Below are 19,655 nucleotides of genomic sequence, written 5' to 3'. Positions count from 1 at the left end.
TTTAATGAGAATTTTAGGAGTGACCATATCAATTTAATTTACTGATATATTATTAATTTTAAACTATGGGTATCACAAAAATTCTCAATCAGAGAATTTAACATTTCTGCCCTGCTAGAATACATAAAGAAGAACTAAGCATTCTCTTATTGTATAGTATCCCTGTAAACAAATATTAATAAATGTTGTATGTTATAAAAATATATATGATAGACAAATCATTCATATTAAATATTATTAATTTAATAATGTAAATATATATTTTAACCATTTTGTGTAAGCAGATAATAGTTATTAATTTAATAATGTTAATATTTATATATTTTAACTATCCTATATAAGCAAATAATAGTTATTAATATATATTTGGTTGAATATTTATATATATTTAATATTTATTTAAATTAATTTAAATTTTAAAAACTATTTAATAACATGAATATATATGTAATGTGTGTATAAGTGAAAAAATATATACATAAAGTATATGATACATGCTGACATCATTTATATTTACTGTATTAGAATGTACTTAAATACAAGCTTCTGAAATCACTTATAAACTATTATGATAAAAACTTTCTATGGGTACTCATTACTTAGATAATTAATATTTCCTATTTTTTAAATCTACTAATTGACAAATAAGGTTTTAGAATTTAAATGTATTACCTCTAAAATAAAATACTTAAATATCTGATATTTAAATATAAAGTAATTATATATATATGTATAATCCTGAAATCAATTATACTGTACACTGACTTTGAGATTTTTTTTCCCCTTTTCTCTCATGTTTCAAGGTTATTAGACTAGTACTTTAGATCCTATGCAAAGTAGTAATATAAATGGACCTGGTCAAATGCTATCTTTACTGTTAGAAGACCATGAATAATTAGGTATCCTGCAAGACATCTCTGAGTAGGCCCTAAAAATTATTCATGAATCCTAAGTCCAGAGTCCTTAAATTCTCACAAAGAGACTAGAGCAGAAGTGACAGGCTGTGAGACCTCAAGCTAAGGCAGCTTAGTCCCTGGGTGACGGTCACTCTGCATTTGTGGGGGCCAGTGGAGGTCCGAGACATCTCTTTTGGGTTTTTGGGTGCTGCCAGGATACATCCAAGTAAACATTTTCAAGTACGGTATGGAATCGGACAGCCATAAGGACAACTCTCAGGGATCTTGTAAAAATTTCAGTGCTGTGAATTTATACTGATTTTGTACTAACATATTCTTATATTTCATTTTATTTGGGTATCAAATAAACATCTTGGTTTAACTTGAAGATACATAAAGAAAATAATTCCTCTTTGAATATTTTCTGCCATGGTGATTTTAGCAGTTGGAGGATAATTATTAATGTTATAGCCCTTATAAGAAATCTACTTGTTTTTTGCCTCTGTCAGAAAAAAAAAAAAAAAATCAATAAGAGGCAATGTTAAAGAAAAGTAAAAGCTTAATAGTGAGAGAATTTGGAGTATTTAAAATTACCCGGACCATAAGATCCCTGCAGGTAGTAGTTGAAATAATGTTAGAAAGACAGGTTTTGAATGCCAGCCAAATAGTCTTCATTTGTTGTAGAGTAGGGAATCATTAATAATTTCTTGAAAGAGTTTCTCAAAAATGCATTTATTACATTAGTATAGTTTATTGCATTAGAAGCTAAAATATGAATTAAAAATAAATTACTGTAAACTAAGAGATAGTTTAAGACTATGGCCTTAGAATTGGAAATAAGAGAACATGGATAAAATCAAGATATGAAAATTATTATAGTAGGCATTCAATTTCTAGTGTTTTAAAAGTCAGAGAATTAAAATATGTAATGATAAAAGAGAGAGTCCAGACAAAAATGTCTGGCATTGTATTAAATTAAACACTTGGGAAAATCCAGCCTAGACTCACACACAAGGCCAGTTGTTTGTGGGCTGTTTCATTGTCCATTCATTAATCTGAGGTCCAAACAATGCAGATCAAAGCAATGTGTTTTTAACAACTTATTTCTATGTAAACTATCCATTTTAAACCCTAATGTTGCGATGAGAATTTATTATCAAAACGTCAACAGTTCTTGCTAACCTGTTTCTGTAAAGCTTGTCTATATGTGCAAAAACAAAAACAAAACCAGTGACTGGTAAAGACTGCAAATATTCAGTAGAAAGAGAAAAGTACCCAAAATTCTGTTATGCATGTAAAAATGTCCCATGCGATGCCCTTTAAGTGAAAATAATCCTGTTATAGCTAAATGAAAGAAATTACTACAATATCAAAATGTTGTTGAAATGAACATTTAATCAAGTTACTAGTTTTTGAGGAAGGAGTAATACGGATGCTTCATCCTTGCAGAGATAAAACCTCTTGCAAATCAAAAAGGGGAAATGTATTAAAAAGTAGGTGTTGCTTTTCATTTCAGTACAGCCTCAGTCCACTAAATGTTGAAGGAACAAATGTCAGTGTTGACTTATTTCAAACTGATTATAGCAGAAAAGCCTGAAGTTTACAGTATCCCCCAAACACATGCCTAGCATGGGTGTCTGTCATCTAAAGGTCATTGATAGAGTGGAGATATTGATATCAAGGAATTTGTTTTGTGTAACAACCTTCCTGACTGTTATGCAACTAGAAGCATATGTCACCTCTCTGAAGGTTTAAAATGATAAGAATTAGTCTCAAAAATTGATACAGCTGAAACATGTCTTTAGGTCTCTAAAGAAATAAATATCAACAGTAAAAATATGTTTTAATACAGCACAGGAGCAGTTTCACCAAAAAATGTGTGTCTTTAAATGGTTTCTATTTTGGATTATTATGTCAAAGGTATATAAACTAAATTTTATCATAAAAGAATGGCATCTTACATGGAAGATTTAATATTCAAGTCAATTCATTGTTCTGGTGCTCTGGAGGTGGCTCATGGCATTGTGTGGAAAGCCTGTGAATCTGGTCTTTTTACTGCAGGAAAACTACCACCAGATGGTATTTGAACTAAAGCCTTATGGTTAGGACCATATATTATATTCATTTTTAATATAAAAGGAATTTTATTATTAAGAATTTTAAAAAGTTATTTTTAAAAGCCTCACTTCAATTTACAAGCCCTTTAATATAAAATGTCTCATCAGCTTACTGCAGGAAATGTAAGCAAAGGAACCTGGACTTTGTAATCAATTGAATGGTAACTCTGTCCCCAGTTTCCTTTCCTGGAAAATGGGTTTAACATTATCTCCTCATGGGATGGTTGTATGGATTCAGTTTAGAATGTGTGTAAATGATACTTGGAGTTTCTAGCCAAGAGTAAATGTTTAATTTTACATTATCTTCATCATCATCATCATCACTATTCTTAGCACTTCATTTACAATGATTTCTGATTGTTTCACTAATGTAAATGTTGTCTCCACTAATTTGTTTATGGTCTCCTTTACCATAGAAGTAGTTGTTTATACTTCTTTTGTGTTAGTTGCTTCCTTTGCTAGGTCACTAGTCTAGCTATATAATTCCTTAAAGCAAAAGTTCATTTTGAATTTGAATTGACAGTCACAAGACATGTCCTTGAAGAACAGGATAATTTTGTTACTGAACCACATTTGGGTCCACTCACCTGCACGCAGTAAAGCCAATCTACTGACACCGGGTTGTGGTGAAGGAAAATGCAGCGTTTATTGCAGGGCACCAAGCAAGGAGTCCAGGCAGCTAGTGCTTAAAAGGCCCGAACTCCCTGAAGTCTTTCATGGAAAGGTTTTTAAAAACGGGGTGAGGGGAGGTGGGTTGTGGGATCCATGATCAGCTTGTGGACATTCTTCTGATTGGTTGGTGGTGAGGTAATCGGGAGTCAACATCATCAATCTTCTGGTTCCAACTGGTCTGGGGCTATGTGCTTATGGGCAGCATGCAGTTAATTTCTCCCACCTGGTGGGGGTTTCGGTATCTGCAAAACAGCTCAAAGGATGTGGCTCAGAATATTTTTTATAACTCTTGAGGAGGAACTAAAAGTCCTTGACTTTGTTTAATGACTAAAGTGTTACTGGTTTGTCTGGCTTGACCATTTTCCTTTCTTCCTGTGTTTTCTCACTTCTCTGATTAAATTTATTATTTGGAACTTGGGTAAGGTCTTGGAGGCTAAAGTTTTCTACAGACAAGACGAAGGCAGAGGACATGGGAGGATCTGTCCAGGGAAGGCCCCATAGGCTCCTGCTTGGTTACAATTTGATGGGAGAAGCATGTTCCTTACTGCTCTACATATCTCATAAGAAACTTGTGAGGGTCTAATGAGATAGTGTGAATCAGCATGCTTTGAAAAAGTCACTTGATTATATATACATTAATAAAATTTACACATTTTAAATCTAAATTCGTTCGAAGTCTTTTACAAACCGCCTAATTTATATCTGTTCATCCACTTGCATAATTTTACACCTTGCTTTACTGTCAATGATGGGTCATTAATCTACCTATGGAATACTCCAGTTTTGATTTTAAACTCTAAGGTTTTGACTGCAGTTTCATATATTTATTAATATCTATGACATATGTCCTGTGAGATTTGATATATAATTCCATAAAATTAGAGTTAAAATGATATTAAGCCCAGTGATTCCTCTCTTGAAAATGTTTCTCTGAGGCATTGGGATCCTGCTTGAAACAGATGGATCTCCATGATTCTTTGCAACTTTAAAGCTTCAGTTTTCAGAGAAGTTAATTGTTCATGATGCTGTTGGAATAGGTAGTTGGGATTTGTGGAGCTCATTGTTTACTTGTGCATAACCTGTTTGTCACCATATTTTTTCTATCATCCCATTATAAGCCTATCTCTGTTTCAGAAAATCAGCCATATTTTACATACATCTCTCATCACTTTTTTGTTATCTTCTGCCATCTGCAAGCTGTTCAGACTTATCTGTTTCATTCTGTGCTCTCAAAGAATTCCAACTAAGTACCCTTTTTTGAATAAGTAGGCAACTTTGACATTACTTTAAAAAAGATCCAGAGTGTTTTGAGCTGATTTGCATGGGTACCTCCAATTTGTCACTTATTTTTAACTACTATTCCATGTGAGAAAAACAGAAAAGCAGAATAGAAATAGACCTTCCTAAGCCTTTAAGTTGTTTTTTAGACCAGCTTGGTACTCTAAAATAGTGTAGTGAGAACCACACTAGTGTGGGCTACGTCTGATAGAAACAGTGATGGCCATTCAGCTTGAAGAAAATGGCTTCATTTGATACAGCAATGACTGTTTTGCTTGAGGGAATGTGGGAGTCACATAATTGATGGGGGCAGAAAAAATACGGTGGAAGTAAGATTCTGCATTGGGGTTTGAAGTTTTATTAAAACTAGAATCTTTTTAGAAAATAAATTTTAGAGACCTTTTAGTAGACCGCTGAGTGCAGGTTGAGAAACCTGCCCTAGCACATGATACAGACTGTGAAACTATGGAGTTGGAGAAAAAAGCAGTAGAAATATCAGACTGATGGCAGTTGATTTGGTGGTAGGTCATTACTATCTATCTTTGCATTCAGCTAATTTTTTTTTAATTGGAGTATAGTTGCTTTACACAGTTGTGTTAGTTTCTACTGTACAGCAAAGTGAATCAGCCATACATATATCACCTTTTTTTTGGATTTCCTTCCCACTTAGGTCACCACAGAGCACCGAGTAGAGTTCCCTGTGCTATACAGTAGGTTCTCATTAGTTATCTGTCTTGTACATATTAGTGTATATATGTCAATCCCAATCTCCCAATTCATCCCACCCCCGCCTTCCCTCTTGGCATCCATATGTCTGTTCTCTACATCTGTGTCTGTATTTCTGCTTTGGAAATAAGATCGTCTATACCATTTTTCTAGATTCCACATATGTGCATTAATATATGATATTTCTTTTTCTTTCTGACTTACTTCACGCTGTATCACAGTCTCTAGGTCCATCCATGTCTCTGCAAATGGCACAATCTCATTCCTTTTTATGGCTGACAGTTAATTTTTTATAGTGACACGTGACTCCCTCTCATTTCCTTTGGTGTTTATTCTATACATATTTTCTTTGTTGTGACCATGAAGATTACACATAAGATCCTAAATTTATGACAGTGTGTCTTAAATTGATACCAACTTAACCTTAATCACACACAAAAATCTACTCCTTTACAGTTTTTCCCAACTGCTATTTGTCACAATTATGTTCTCTATATTGTGTACCTATTAACATAGATTTGTAATTATTTTATGTCTAAATCCTATAAAAATTAAGAAGTGGAGCTGTAAATCAAAATTACAATAATAGTTTGTTTTTTTTTTTTTACTTTTTTCCCATATTTGCCTTTACCAAAGAACTTTGTATTTTTATGTGGCTTTGAATTATTGTCCAGTGCCCCTTCATTTCAAGTTGAAAATGGACTCCTTTTAGAGTTTTTTAATAGGACAAGTCTAGTAGTAATTCACTCCTCAGCTTTTGTTTTTCTGGGAATGTTTTAATGTTTCTCTCATTTTTGAAAGATAGTTTTGCTGGCTATAGAATTCTTGGTTGACAGTGTTGTTTCTTTCAGCACTTAAGTGTATCACCCCACTGCCTTCTGGCCTAAAAGATTTCTGCTGAGAAATCAACTGATAGTTTTATTGAGGATCTCTTGTTTGTGATGAGTTGCTTTTCTCCTTCTGCTTTCAAGATTCTTTCCTTGTCTTTTGGTAGTTTGATTATGTGTCTCACTGTGAGTCTCTTGAGTTTTTTCTACTTGGAGTTTATTGAGCTCCCTGGAAGTGTATATCTATGTCTTTTCTGAAATTTGAGAGCTCCCTGGAAGTGTATATCTATGTCTTTTCTGAAATTTGAGAGGTGTACAACCATTATTTACTCAGATTCATATTTAAGATAGTTTTTAAAAAATCTTTGTCTAATACGTCCAATTTGTGTATTTCTTCAGGGACTAGTGCCAGGATTAATTTTGTTTCTTTGAATAGGCCATGTTCCCATACATTATTGCATGCCTTGTGATGTTTGTTAAAAAGTTGGCATTTCCAAGAAAGAGCCACCTTTCCCAGTCTTGCAGAGTGGTATGGGAGACTTCCACAAATGAGTGAGCCACTGAGCCTCGAGATCAGCCTGTGGTGAAGAAGTTAAGGTCTTCTCAGGTCTTCACTGCTCACATGTTCTGTCTGGGTCTGGGTATATGTTTGTGTGTTTCTCCCCCAGCTGCTTTAAAATATCCTGTTTCCCCAAAGAGCCTCATTGGAGCCTCTTCTCAGGGTCTTTTGTGTTCTGCAGTATTGCTCTGCCTGTATCTCTTGCCCACAACTGCCTGCTTTTCTGCAGTCCCCACGTAGTTTTTATAGCCAAATGTCCACTGTTGTCTTATTGGCCTCCAGCTGCCATTCCCCAGCCTATGCTTGACTCAGGAAAGGCAGGAACTAGTCCTTCAACACTGGGCTCACAGACAGGCCAGAACACTGTAAACAAGTTCCTCTTTCGTCCTCCTTCTCCGGTAGGGAACCAGGAAATGGGCCCCTTCCTCTCACCAGCGCCATGTCAGGGAAGGTGTGGGACAAAAGCATGTAAAAATTCCCTGAAATTTACCACTATTATGAACGTGGCTTTTTCTTCATTGGACATTTACCAGTTGCTGTAGATCTTTGATTAGTTTTCAGGGTTCCTACAAAGTTATTTAGCCCGTAGTTATTTATCTGATGTTTCAATGGGGGAAGGAGGCCTGGAGCTTCTATTCCACCATCTTCTCATTTCACTGCCGAACTTGCTGGATTATTTTTTTCAATTGAGAACATTAAATACTTAGGAAAGAAAATTTTATATTGTGGTAAGATTGGTATTTAATGAAGGGTTATATCCATATCACAGTTTCATCCTAATTTAGCAATAAAAACTAAATCTTGCTATAATTATTAGTGCATTTTTTATGCATAGTTTTAATTAAATGCTTAAGGATTTCAATATCTACCCAGACTCTTTTTTCCTTCTTATGGTATATTATTCAAAATATATGTGAACATATTTATATTTGTAAGAATGCTTTTCAGGTGCAAATAATAAAATCATGTATTCAAATGAGTTTGAATTGTAGGAAATATATGAATCATCCAACATGATATTCAGAGCTAGTGTAGGTTTCTGAGTTGGTCAATGTTTCTGTCTCAACTATGATATCAGGGGCCCTGGTTCTTGCTCAGTCTCTTCTATTCATGCTGTTGCCTCCACCTTTGAACTGTAGCAAGATGGTACCAACAGTTACACATTTGAAATTCAAACACGGTAAGGTCCAGAGTGAAAAAGAGATGATCTCTATGAGCTAACAGGAACGTCCCCCCAGAAACACTCCTGCTGGCTTCCTCTCAAGCATCATTGAACTGAATTGAGTCACAACCACCGTTGAACAAATTTCTGGAAAGAAAGAGGGAATTGCCTTGATTGGATTACACTAATTAGATAGAGTGGGATAGTTATTGGAGTAGCAGCCACTCTAACAAGCAAATGAATCCTTTAAAAACTATTCTGACTGTGCAACATCCCAGCAGGTGGGAAGGCTCTTTATAAAACAGATTAAAAAAAAAAAATCACATCTGCCCAAGAAGACCATTACTTTTTCTACTTCAATGATAAACACGCTTGAGGTTTAAAATATAATAGGTAATTTTATTTAAAATATCTCTTGTATAGATCTTTTTTTTTGAATTTTTGAGTTTTATTTATTTATATATATATATTTTTTATACAGCAGGTTCTTGTATAGATCTTAATAGATAATTAACGTCTCCATTTCACCATGGGAATGAATGAAAGCTTTCTTCTATATAAGCTACGGTATTTATGGCATGGTGCTCTTTTTTCCCATCATGCTATTAATTGTAACGTGTCATAAAGGTGATCATAATGAGAAAATGTTTTAAAATTAAATTTAGACTTCTTTAGTAGAGGAAAGGGTTTCAACCAAAGGCTGTTGGCATCCTGGGTAAGAAGTCTGTTTTTCAGGAATAAGAATAGGTTTATCTTAATCTAGCTAAATTATCTTAATTCTTAAAGAAATCACATGTTAAGGCATCAGCATTTAAGAAACAAATCTACCTAATGTAAATTTATTATCTGGATATTTTCTGAACAGCTACATGAAAATGTAATAATGTTTCTTTCTATTACAGTAACTCAAGGAGGTGTTGCTTTGGTCTCTGACATGTGTCCAGATCCTGGGATTCCAGAAAACGGCAGAAGAACGGGTTCGGACTTCAGGTAGGAGATAACAATAACAATAACGTGCTATTTTCTAAAACTTATATAATTTCATCTTGTAGTTTTAATTCTTTTTCCTTTTGATTTAAAGATACAATCTTTCAATTTTTATGCATCTATAATATCTGTAGAATTCTAAAACATATTGTGCTGAAAAATTCCAGTTACTCCAGAGTTTGTACCTTTCAGTATATAAGCCATTATTAAAAATTTAACTCTATATGGATATGATCAAAATTTGTCTCCAGGGATTTTATTCTGTTTTTAATTTGCTACCTTCCCATATTCGAATGCATTTTTGTTAGTGTTTTAAAAAATAGATGGTACAAAAATTTAACTATAGCCTCATAATTATTTCATTAAATAAACTTTTATAATAATGAAGGTGAGTGGCAGTCAATGCAATTTATGACAGAAGATGTTATGGTTCATTTTACTAGATTATGATTACTAGAGAATGCTTTATAGTTGTTACATTATGAATGTAGTAGTGATTATAATAGTGATTTTTTTTCTAGATTTTTGCATTCCTTTCAATTAGTTCAAGAAATTGAACATTTTCCAACTTAAAAGATGGATACTAATATTGGGAGTAAGCTGCAAAATCAAAGAGTAAAGGGGAGCAAGAAATATGCTTTTCTTTCTTATAATCTCACTATTTTTGAGAAAGAAACAAGAAAAGATGTTTGTAGAGTTTAGCCTACTAAAGTGAGCTGAAAATTGAAAGAAAGTAGTGATACTATTAGAGAAGGAAGAAGAAATGTTACTTAGTGAAATTGGAGTAGCAGTGTTATTTTTAAAGGATAGAAAAATAATAAAATTATCTGTAGGGTGGCTGTAATGAAGTAGGTAAAATGATATATAATTTTTTTACATGGAAAGGAAAAGTGTATAGCTGTGCTACTGAAATACTTTTGACTTCATAGTAGTGTCTGTCATGTTGCAAATGGAATAGACAATTGGAATGTTTGCGGTTTAAATATCACAAACTTTGAGTGTACATTAAGGTGTTAGTATCTTAGCTCAAGTTCCTTTGGAGCAGAGCCTGAGATGGGGACTCTTATTCAAGCGGTTTTCGGAAAAGTGACCTCTGGTTATGGGGAACAAAGCAGGGTAGAATCAGAGTAGAAAGCTGAGCAGGAAGTTGATTTTAACTGGAGATTAGCTTCAGTCTCAATCTATGGGGAATTTCCGGGAACAAATAGTTTACATTTTGGACCCACCACCCTTGCCTTTCATCATTGGCTTCCTCCATTCGGCTCAAGGAAGTTCCCCAGGGCAAGTGATTATGGGTAGTTATTAGCACCCCAGGGGGTTTGTTGTGTCCAGGGGGTGTGGTGGTCAGCTAAGAAAGAAAACTACTGATTTCAAATGTAAAGTAGCTGTCAGTTGAAGGCGGTCAAGAATTTGATCTCCTTTAAAATGATGCAAATAGATGAAATTTACACATTCTTGGCTAGAACCCCTGGAGCTTTCTGTCCTATATATTCCTTTCTTATCTCAAAAGTCAGCTCCTACCAGAAAGTGGCCTTCAAACCTTGCTTCCCAAAAGCCTTACATATCCCTCCATTAGAGTTACAGCAGTGACTCTGCATTATGCATTTTACACATCCGTTTCTTCCACCCAACTTAAGCTTCTGCAGGACAGGGATAGTATCTTATTGTCTCTGCCTCATCAGTGACTGGAATAGTGCCTGGTGCAAAGGAACTCAAAGGGTGTTTGTTAAAGGCACTTGTGTATGAGGGGATTGCCCATCCAGCACTCTGTCATCCCTGAAACTCAGAAACCTCCTTGGTCTATGTGGCAGAGCTCTGTTTTAAAACAAAGCAAATTAAATTTTGTCTTGAAATGCCCACGGTCACGAGACCCCTCCACAAGACCCCCAGAGACAAGAGTCAAAGCCAAACGGCAAGGGTCATTTATTACAGGTTCGAACCTGGACCTCCGCGCACTCGTTGCCGGTGACGCTAAGAGGTCCCGATGGAGTTTAGTACAGCTCTTTTATAGACAGGTACAAACAAGCTCGGGACCTTCTGCGGGGCTTTCCAGGGGTGGGGAGTACTGATTGGCTAACTTTTAAACAAAGACACTAGTCACTGATTGGTTAACTTTTAAACAAAGACACTAGTCACCGTCTGATTGGTTGGATGGTTGCAAAAGGGGGTTCAGCAAGCATAGTTACAGAAGCGAGAGCGGCTGGTTAAGTTTCGGTTTCCTGAGGCTTTGTTTTTCAATTAGGAATACTTAAGATGGGGCCATAGTTACAAACAGTACAAACAGGAAGATCGATGCAATCCTAGCAGCGCTACGGCCTAATGGCAGGGCATCAATTCAGTCCTATTTCTACCAAAGTAGAACATAGCCCTTCAGTCTGACTATGCAAACTGTTCAAATTGCATCGTATGGTAAAGAGAGCCAGAGAAACTGTTTAATCTTCAAAAGTTAGCAAGGAATTCAGAAACATTCAGGGCCAGTATCTGTTTAGCACGAGGGCGAGAAAAGATTTTATTAGTATCTGAGGTGAATATGCTGGCCTTTACTCTATCTCATTCTTATAACAGCCTTATTCCTGCAGCTGTTTAACTCAGGATAAGCATTGGCCATTGGGGCTGTGTTGATGTGTCTGGGGGGAAAGCCAGCTGGGTGTGTGCATGACGAGTCAAGAAAGGGACAGAGGATCTCAGCTGAGACTTTCAGTCTTTCACTTCCTTAGTTTTCTGGGGAATCTCTATGCTGTTTATGTGTCTCCAAGTTTTTGACAATTGAATAATATAAAGATCAAATTTTCTATAAAATTACATTAAAATGTAAATATTATTATTTTGCCATCTATGAGTGTACAGTATGTATATACCTATATGTATATATACAGAACTGTGATAAGCTAGTTTTAGGAACTTTTTCTATAGTTCCTACAACTTTTTTATCATAGGACTTTCTTCCTAGATGATCCTGTCAACTGCAAATAAAGACAGTTTTATTTTTTCTTTTCAATCTGAACGTATTTTATTTATTTTTCTTTCCTGGAGGAACTGTCTAGGACCTATATTACAAGGTTGAATAGAATTGGTGAGACATTCTTGACTTATTCGTGATCTTAGCGGGAGAGCATTCTGATTTTCATCATTATGGAAAGGTATCTTAGGCCCATTAGTTGAAATGACATGTGGATGTGCCTAGCGTATGATAAGCTCACTGTAAACGTTCATGTTTTAAACAGAGAAAGGGGATGTTCTTAATTGTTTAAAGTCTTTTTGAGACTGGTTTTAATGAAAGGCAATTCAGTTCTTTCTAAATTCTTATAATCAAAATGAATGACTAACATATAATCCAAACTAATAACCAACATTGTCCAGATGAGTGGATGGAATTCATTTGTAGTTAGCACTGTAATTATGTATAATTTGGGGCAGTTTTTGTTTGAAAAGAGTATACTTTATTAGGTTGGTAAAATATTCCTCATCTGATTTTATTTATACTATTATTCTTGTTTCTTTGGAAATCTTTTGTTTTCCCTAGAAAATCTAAATATTCATTCCAGTATTATCTATAAAGAATTCTAAATAAATGAAGCCTAAAATACAAAGCTTTCTTATTTGAATTTAGATCAATCCATGGACAATTTTCTGACAATTTTCTTCACCATCAGTTGCTCTCTTAAAGACAGAATGTATTCATTAGAACTGAATATTAATGAATAGATTGATGGAGCAATTCAAATACAAATATATAAGGGATGGAGTTGGAGTAGAGATGGAGAGTTTATGGATGGATACTGGCATTTATTATTCATCTGTTTCCTATGCTAGTAGGATATATAGCCTATGTACAGGCAGATATAATTATTCCCATTTTGCAAATACAGCTGTTGAAATTCACAATTTCAACATAATAAGGTATCCAGTCATGGTTAGAGCTGAGGTTTGAAACTAGATCTTATTGACCTCAAACTTTATAATAAGGTTTGACTTTAGTGGTTTGTAATAAGGAAAATGACAATGACTAAATGGTCTCACACCTATCATGCAGGACCCCTGGAGAGAGGTGTGCAGTGTGTGGACATCACAAAGCAGCCAAGTGAGGAGTCAAGATCCAGTTGAAATCCGACCTTGAGGCCCAGTGTTCAAAGCCATGCCTTTCAGCCTGGGGTTGCCTCTGCTCAGCACAAGGGATAATTTGTCCTAACTGATTACTGAGAGGGGTGTCTCATTCTGATTGGCTAGCAGCAGCCATGCTACTCACTGCGAGACCTTACAGTTTTCTTCATATATATTAGATAAATATTATATATTTATATAAACACTACATACATTCACATGTTACAGATTCTTTATGTACATTTAGAATCCTAAGATATATCATTAAAATATTTTATCATATGTAATATGTAATAGGGACCTCCCTGATGTCTCTCCTTTTCTTTCATATGAACTTCCCTCAGAAACCTTCATAGCCAAACCCCATTTAGCAGCAACCCTAGACTTAGATGAGCTGCAGTACCTATCCTAAAACTCCCTCTTCTTCAGACCAGCCACTGTACCCTCAGGGTCTGTCTTCCTGCTTTCCATCCCCAGTCACATTCTTCACCAAGGATGGTTTTCCTTCCTGCCCCACCTACACCACCCATGATGGTTATTCTCAGTTGTTCTCATGATGGTTGTTCTCAGAGGCACAAGTAGGGTAGGGCAGGCTAGTACAGAACAGATGAGCAGCCTGGAGAGGCCAACTTGGGAAGTACTGGCAGATGCTCCATGGTCCTCCCTAGGATTTATTTTTTATTAGGTGGTGTGTGTCCCAGTCTTCTCTGCTGTTCTCCACCTGCACGCGTGGCTTCTATTTGCAGGACACTCCCGCCTTGCTTCATCCCATTATTTCAACTTTTCCCAGCACTTTTGTGTTTGTGACACCCATTTATGTTTCTATCATCTTAGACTCATCTTAGAATGATAGAAACATATATTTATGTTAGATGTGTGTTTCTGTCATGTTAGATCATGAGGTCCTGAAGGAAAGAGGAAGGATTATTTTATTTCTCATTACTGTGCCCACCACAGGGTAGACACTGTTTTTTTGTTGAATTGCATTAAATCGAAGCTAACAAGCCTATTCCTAGGGATGTACCATCATAGCCTCATTAGTACTCCGCTAAACCAATTAAGCTTTAACACCCTTGGTCAGAGAATAGATCAGTGACATTTTCTTAAAACATGACCTGTGCTCAAAATGGAATTTGGGAGTTGAAAGAGTGATAGTTATGACTTCATAACTAAATATTTAACTTATATTATTGACATTTGTATATCACCATTCAAGTTAATAACTTTTGTTGCTATGTCTTAGCCCCCCTTTTTTCCCCAAGGCATCTTGCATAATACACTTTATGAAGTTAAGAGGTACCAGGTGGAAGGAGAAACTGAGGTACATAATGGAAAACTACACAATCAGTGAGAAACAGAAAAAAATCTATAACCCAAGTCTCTTGATAAACTGATGCTCATTTCTGCTAATTCCCACCTTCAACTGTGTTCTTTTTCTTGTGACACAATGATGATTTTATGTACATCTATTAAAATATTGCTGTGGTGCGTTTTATTACTTCTCTGTTGTAGTTCAGTCTCAGTGACAACAGAGCTACCTGCCTCTTCTTATGTGAAAATACTTAAGAACTGTACTTAGAGATTGTGTATAAACCAGGAAATAAGTATGGTGTTATTTTCCTTAAGAATTGATTTTAAGTTTTTTCATTGAATTATTTTTTAAATGATGGAGGAATGAGGGAAACACGGGTAAATTGTAAGCTACTGAATGCTTTATTGTTGCTACGTTCAGGGTGTCAGTGAGAGAACATAGTCTTCTCCGTGGATGGGGAAAATGGTGGAGAGGTATCTGGGTGGGGAGGGGGCTCTCCTTCCCTCCATCATGTACATACACCTGCTTTCTTGGCTTGTTGGAATGTTTTTCTTGCTTTCTATTTTTTTCCACTTGCTATAATGGAAAAATTGAATTATACTTTAAAGTTGGAGCAGATATATCAATTGAAATTCTGATATTATATTTAATATCAGTTCTCCCCTTTAGCTCTTTATTTCTATGATTCTGTTTATTTATGTTTTCCATGATGTGTTGATACTGTCCATCCTCACAATATATAATAATAGCATAAGACATATTTTACTAAATGCTGATCGTGGATGACCCAGATCTTATAATGATCCAGCCTTCCCTTCCTTCCAGTCTTGGCGCCAGTGCCTCTTCCTGAACATAGTCTCTGAAACACGCTTTTCATTCACACCCCTCACTCCCTCTATGCTTTCCTTGCTTTACTTTTGCTTCCCAGCACTGAGCAGGACCCAAGATAATATACCTGCCTGTGTTTACAATGTTAACTCACTACACATAACACAGGTTTATGCTCTTTCTCCCACAGGCATGTAAGCTCTGTAAGCAGTGGACTTGGTTCTGTTCATTGTTTCATTCCCAGTGCCCAGCGTAGTTCTCAGCTCATAGGGAGTGTTCAGTAAATATTTCTTAAGTCATTTCCTTCTATTTTATATAAGAAATGCATGTATATTTACATATTGTAAGGCAATGGTAAGTGTTGTTTTGATATGCAAAATTTTGATTTACAGGTAAATTTTCAGGAATATAATTATTACAGAGAAATAAGCTACTACTTTTTTCTTCTATATTCTGTATTAGGCACTGAATCCCTACTATTTGCTAGATAGTTTGTGTACATCATTGCTAATCATAATAACAGGAGGAAAATATAGATTTCATTATTACTGTTATTAAGAGATTATTGTATTATTTAGCCTGATTTTTTTCCCCATCAAATAAAGAAATAATCAGTTTACTAATAAAAGGAACCAAGTTTTGGGGTCTAGCATATGGCATGGTGATGATACGTAACAATGTTTTATTGTATACTTGACAGTTGTGAGAGGGTAGATCTTAAAACTTCTCACCGCATACAAAAAATGGTAACTATGTGAGGTGGTGGATACATTAGCTAACATTATTATATATAACATTATTATAGTGATTATTTCACAATATATACATGTATCAAATCATCATACTATATACCTTAAACTTACACAATGTTATAAGTCAATTATATCTCAATTATATCTCAACAGAGCTAGAAAAAAATAAATGAAACAAGTTAAATGAAATCATAAATAAATAAACAAGTTAAAAATGTTTTAAAGTTCGAATTAAGTCCATATTTTGTTAATAAGCAAAATTTGGGAACTATAATGGGAGCAACAGGAAATTTTAAAAACACTCAAGCTAGTTTCCTGTTGGAAAGGATTCACCTCCTATGACATAATCCCTTTGCACTCAGTGTTCCCAGGGGAACAGTCAAAGAACTAACTGTCTTTTATTTTTTGGAACCCAAGCATTAGCTTATTTCTGGATGCAGGGTTGGGTCTGTAAATGATTTCTTTACTCACGTGCACAAGTGGAAAAAACAAGGTGAGGGCGACAGAACATCCCTGCTAGGGTCTCCATATCAATAAAACAGGTTGGAGAGTGTAGACCTTTCCTAACACCCTGCATTTGGATTTTCAGCACCAAAGTCCCCTGACAGGCTCCAAAGTGTTTTTAGAATTTGAAAAATATTTAAGGAACATAATGCTTTTCTATGCCTTTTACTGAATGCAAGCACTTCACTTTCACTATTACTAGGAAACTGAAGTAGTCTAGAAAAGATATTTGCCAGTGACTACTGCTCTTTCAAGGAGCATTGACTGTATTTTTAAGAACTACTTAATGAAATACCACAACCAGTATTTTTCTGTTCACACTATTTGAAACCTTTACGTCCCTTTGAAAAAGGGCACACTGGGAATGTTTCAGATCTCATTTATGTGGCTAAAGCTGTTTCTGATAAAGAATCCACCGAGTACAATTCATGGAATATTCTTCCTCTCTCTCCCAGTCTTTAAAGTATCTGTAATAGTAAATTAGTTTTTGTCAAAATATAATATCCATTCTCTCTGGGAGAATTGTTCATTGATATTGAAGCATACATCAATTTCTTAATTTCAAAATGCAATAGTTGATTTTTTTCAATAACCTATATTATCATGACCATCAGAAATGGGATTTTAGGGATCCTTTAAATATTAACACTCTTTAAAATGACCTTCTTTAACACAGTTTGTTTCTCTGTTTCTTGGCTTCCTCATCTGTAAAAGAATGGGCAGAAATAGATGATGATGATTTCTGTGGTCCATCAGAGCTATAAAGCTCTGTGTCTCTTGGTCATGTTTTTGCCGTAGTCTAATAAGATTTTACACAACTTCTATGAGGCTCCCTTTCAGTTCTGATGCACTTGACCCTTGCTGAGAATTGCTGGTTTAGAGACTTTCTATGTTTCCATATTTATATTCTATGGTAGCTAGTTAGTTAGTAGAGAGGGTAATTTGTTAGGTAGTTTTTGGATTTGACTAAGGTCAGTATATTGATAAAACCAGTCTGCGCCCTTTACCTGTCAGTTGCATTCTTTTTGCACCACCTTCCTAAATTCCATCTGGAGGGCTCCCTAATCTTCCTATTTGTAAAAGTGGGTGGGAGAAAGTCAGGTGGCACGCATGTGGGAAGATGAGGAAATGAGGATTTGTCAGTTCTTAGCTTACTGATGCCATCTACAGTTTTTTTAATGTGTGTTTTTTTTTGCTGTACACGAGCCTCTCACTGTTGTGGCCTCTCCCGTTGTGGAGCACAGGCTCCGGATCCGCAGGCTCAGCGGCCATGGCTCACGGGCCCAGCCGCTCTGCGGCATGTGGGATCTTCCCGGACCGGGACACGAAACCCGTGTTCCCTGCATCGGTAGGCAGACTCTCAACCACTGCGCCACCAGGGAAGCCCTATGTGTGTTTTTAAATTAATTCCTCAGCTCTCTTTACAGAGCAGACTTCTGTTAAGAGTTCAGTAAGAACTAGAACCAACACTGCCCTTTGTGGGAAGTAGAGAGGGTGCCCTCAGGGTGGAGCTCCCGCGGCTTTGCTGTGGAGGGATCCTAGGGACCAAGACTTTGCTTTGCAGCTTCTTGCTCTGATGAAGTGGACTCCCTCTGGGAGGGCAAGGCATCACCATTGGGTCCCATTGCATAGTCTGGTGTAGGGACAGTTCATCAGATCTTGCTCAGAGCAGACTTGGATAACAGACAAGAGAAAAGGAGCAGGAGATTCTTGGGCCAGTGGGAAGGACCACCTTGTAGAGAGCAGCAGGGCACATGCTGGGAAGGCTGGTTCCAGGGCATTGATGGAGCATGGCAGTAAGTGAGGGCAGCCACACAGCTGTGCTTCTCTGCATGTAGTCTTTGTTCCCAAAGGAAGAGGGGAAGAGAAAACGCAGATCACTACCTGGGGCCATGGGTAGGGAGATTGAGGAACCCATCCTTGTATTTACTAATTCATTGGTTTCCTTAACCAAAATGAGCTGAGCCCTTAGAACTGTGACGTGCTCCTGAGATAAAAGGAGAAACAAAGAAGGATCAGGAAAGGGATTCCTCTGTTGTAGACAGAATAGCAGGGAAAGGCTCTGGGGAGATAACTTCAGAGCTGAGCTCAAAAGATGAGAAGGACTGCCCCCATCCCACCATGCAAAATAGTGGGGTGGGGGCAGTCCAGGCAGACGGAAGCACATGCAGAGACCCTGAGGTGGAAGAACCCTTCCTGCCTCTCTTCTGTAGTGGTGAAAATAAACATTAAGGGCTGAGTCTAAACGAAAGGAAGTTAAAGCAAACGCACCAACCAGCAAACCCATAGCTGCACAGAGAAAATGGTATGAGAGGAAGTGAGGCACATCCATCTGTGCAGGTGGTGTTTACGGTTTGATTCTATACATCTACACGGCTTGGTGTGATTTTAGCATCACCTGCCCCGAGACACCTTTTCTGCTTTTCCCAGGATCCCTGATCTGCCCTTTTCTCAGATTGGCTTGGTCCTACTTGCAGTGCTAAATGTGTTAGGTAATATGAGACGTCATTTCTGGGAATGACCCAGTATTAATGTGAGACAGAGGAGAAGAAATTGTAATAAGAAGACATTTCCTTGTTGGGTTGAAGTGGGGCAGATGATAGAGAGAGGAGGTATGCTGAGAAACAGAGAAGGTGTATTTAGGACTTTGAGGAGCATGAGAGGAGAAGAGGAGAAATCAGGAAGAACACAGGCTCCAGTTCTAGCTGAGCTGTGTTTTACTGACAGCGATTTAAACATCTGGCCTACCAGGTGCAGATACTTTCTCTAGGTCTTGGGGCTTGGCCGGAGGCTGATCATCGACTCAGGTTCCCCACTTTATTTGGAATTCCCTAGAAATCAGCCCAAGGTAAGAAGTGTTAGGGGCAGTTCAATCCCAGGGAAGCAGGAGGGAGGGAAATGGCAGTAAGCCCAGAAGGTAGGGATGGCGAATAG

General features: G+C 36.6%; 1 protein-coding gene across 1 annotated transcript in view; it reads left to right on the top strand.

Annotated features, from left to right (window-relative positions):
• Positions 1 to 19,655, top strand: part of CSMD1 (CUB and Sushi multiple domains 1) — a 1,433,388-nt gene that overhangs the window by 916,937 nt on the left and 496,796 nt on the right. Inside the window, exon 8 of the mRNA XM_065899861.1 lies at positions 9,140 to 9,227. Coding sequence (XP_065755933.1) covers positions 9,140 to 9,227 — 88 coding nt within the window. The remainder of the gene's footprint in view (positions 1 to 9,139; positions 9,228 to 19,655) is intronic.

Source organism: Phocoena phocoena, chromosome 21 (assembly GCF_963924675.1).
Source record: "Phocoena phocoena chromosome 21, mPhoPho1.1, whole genome shotgun sequence".
In the NCBI taxonomy this organism is placed as follows: Eukaryota; Metazoa; Chordata; class Mammalia; order Artiodactyla; family Phocoenidae; genus Phocoena; species Phocoena phocoena.
The sequence above is the reverse complement of the archived record's forward strand: the minus strand, read 5'-3'. Positions and strand labels throughout refer to the sequence as shown.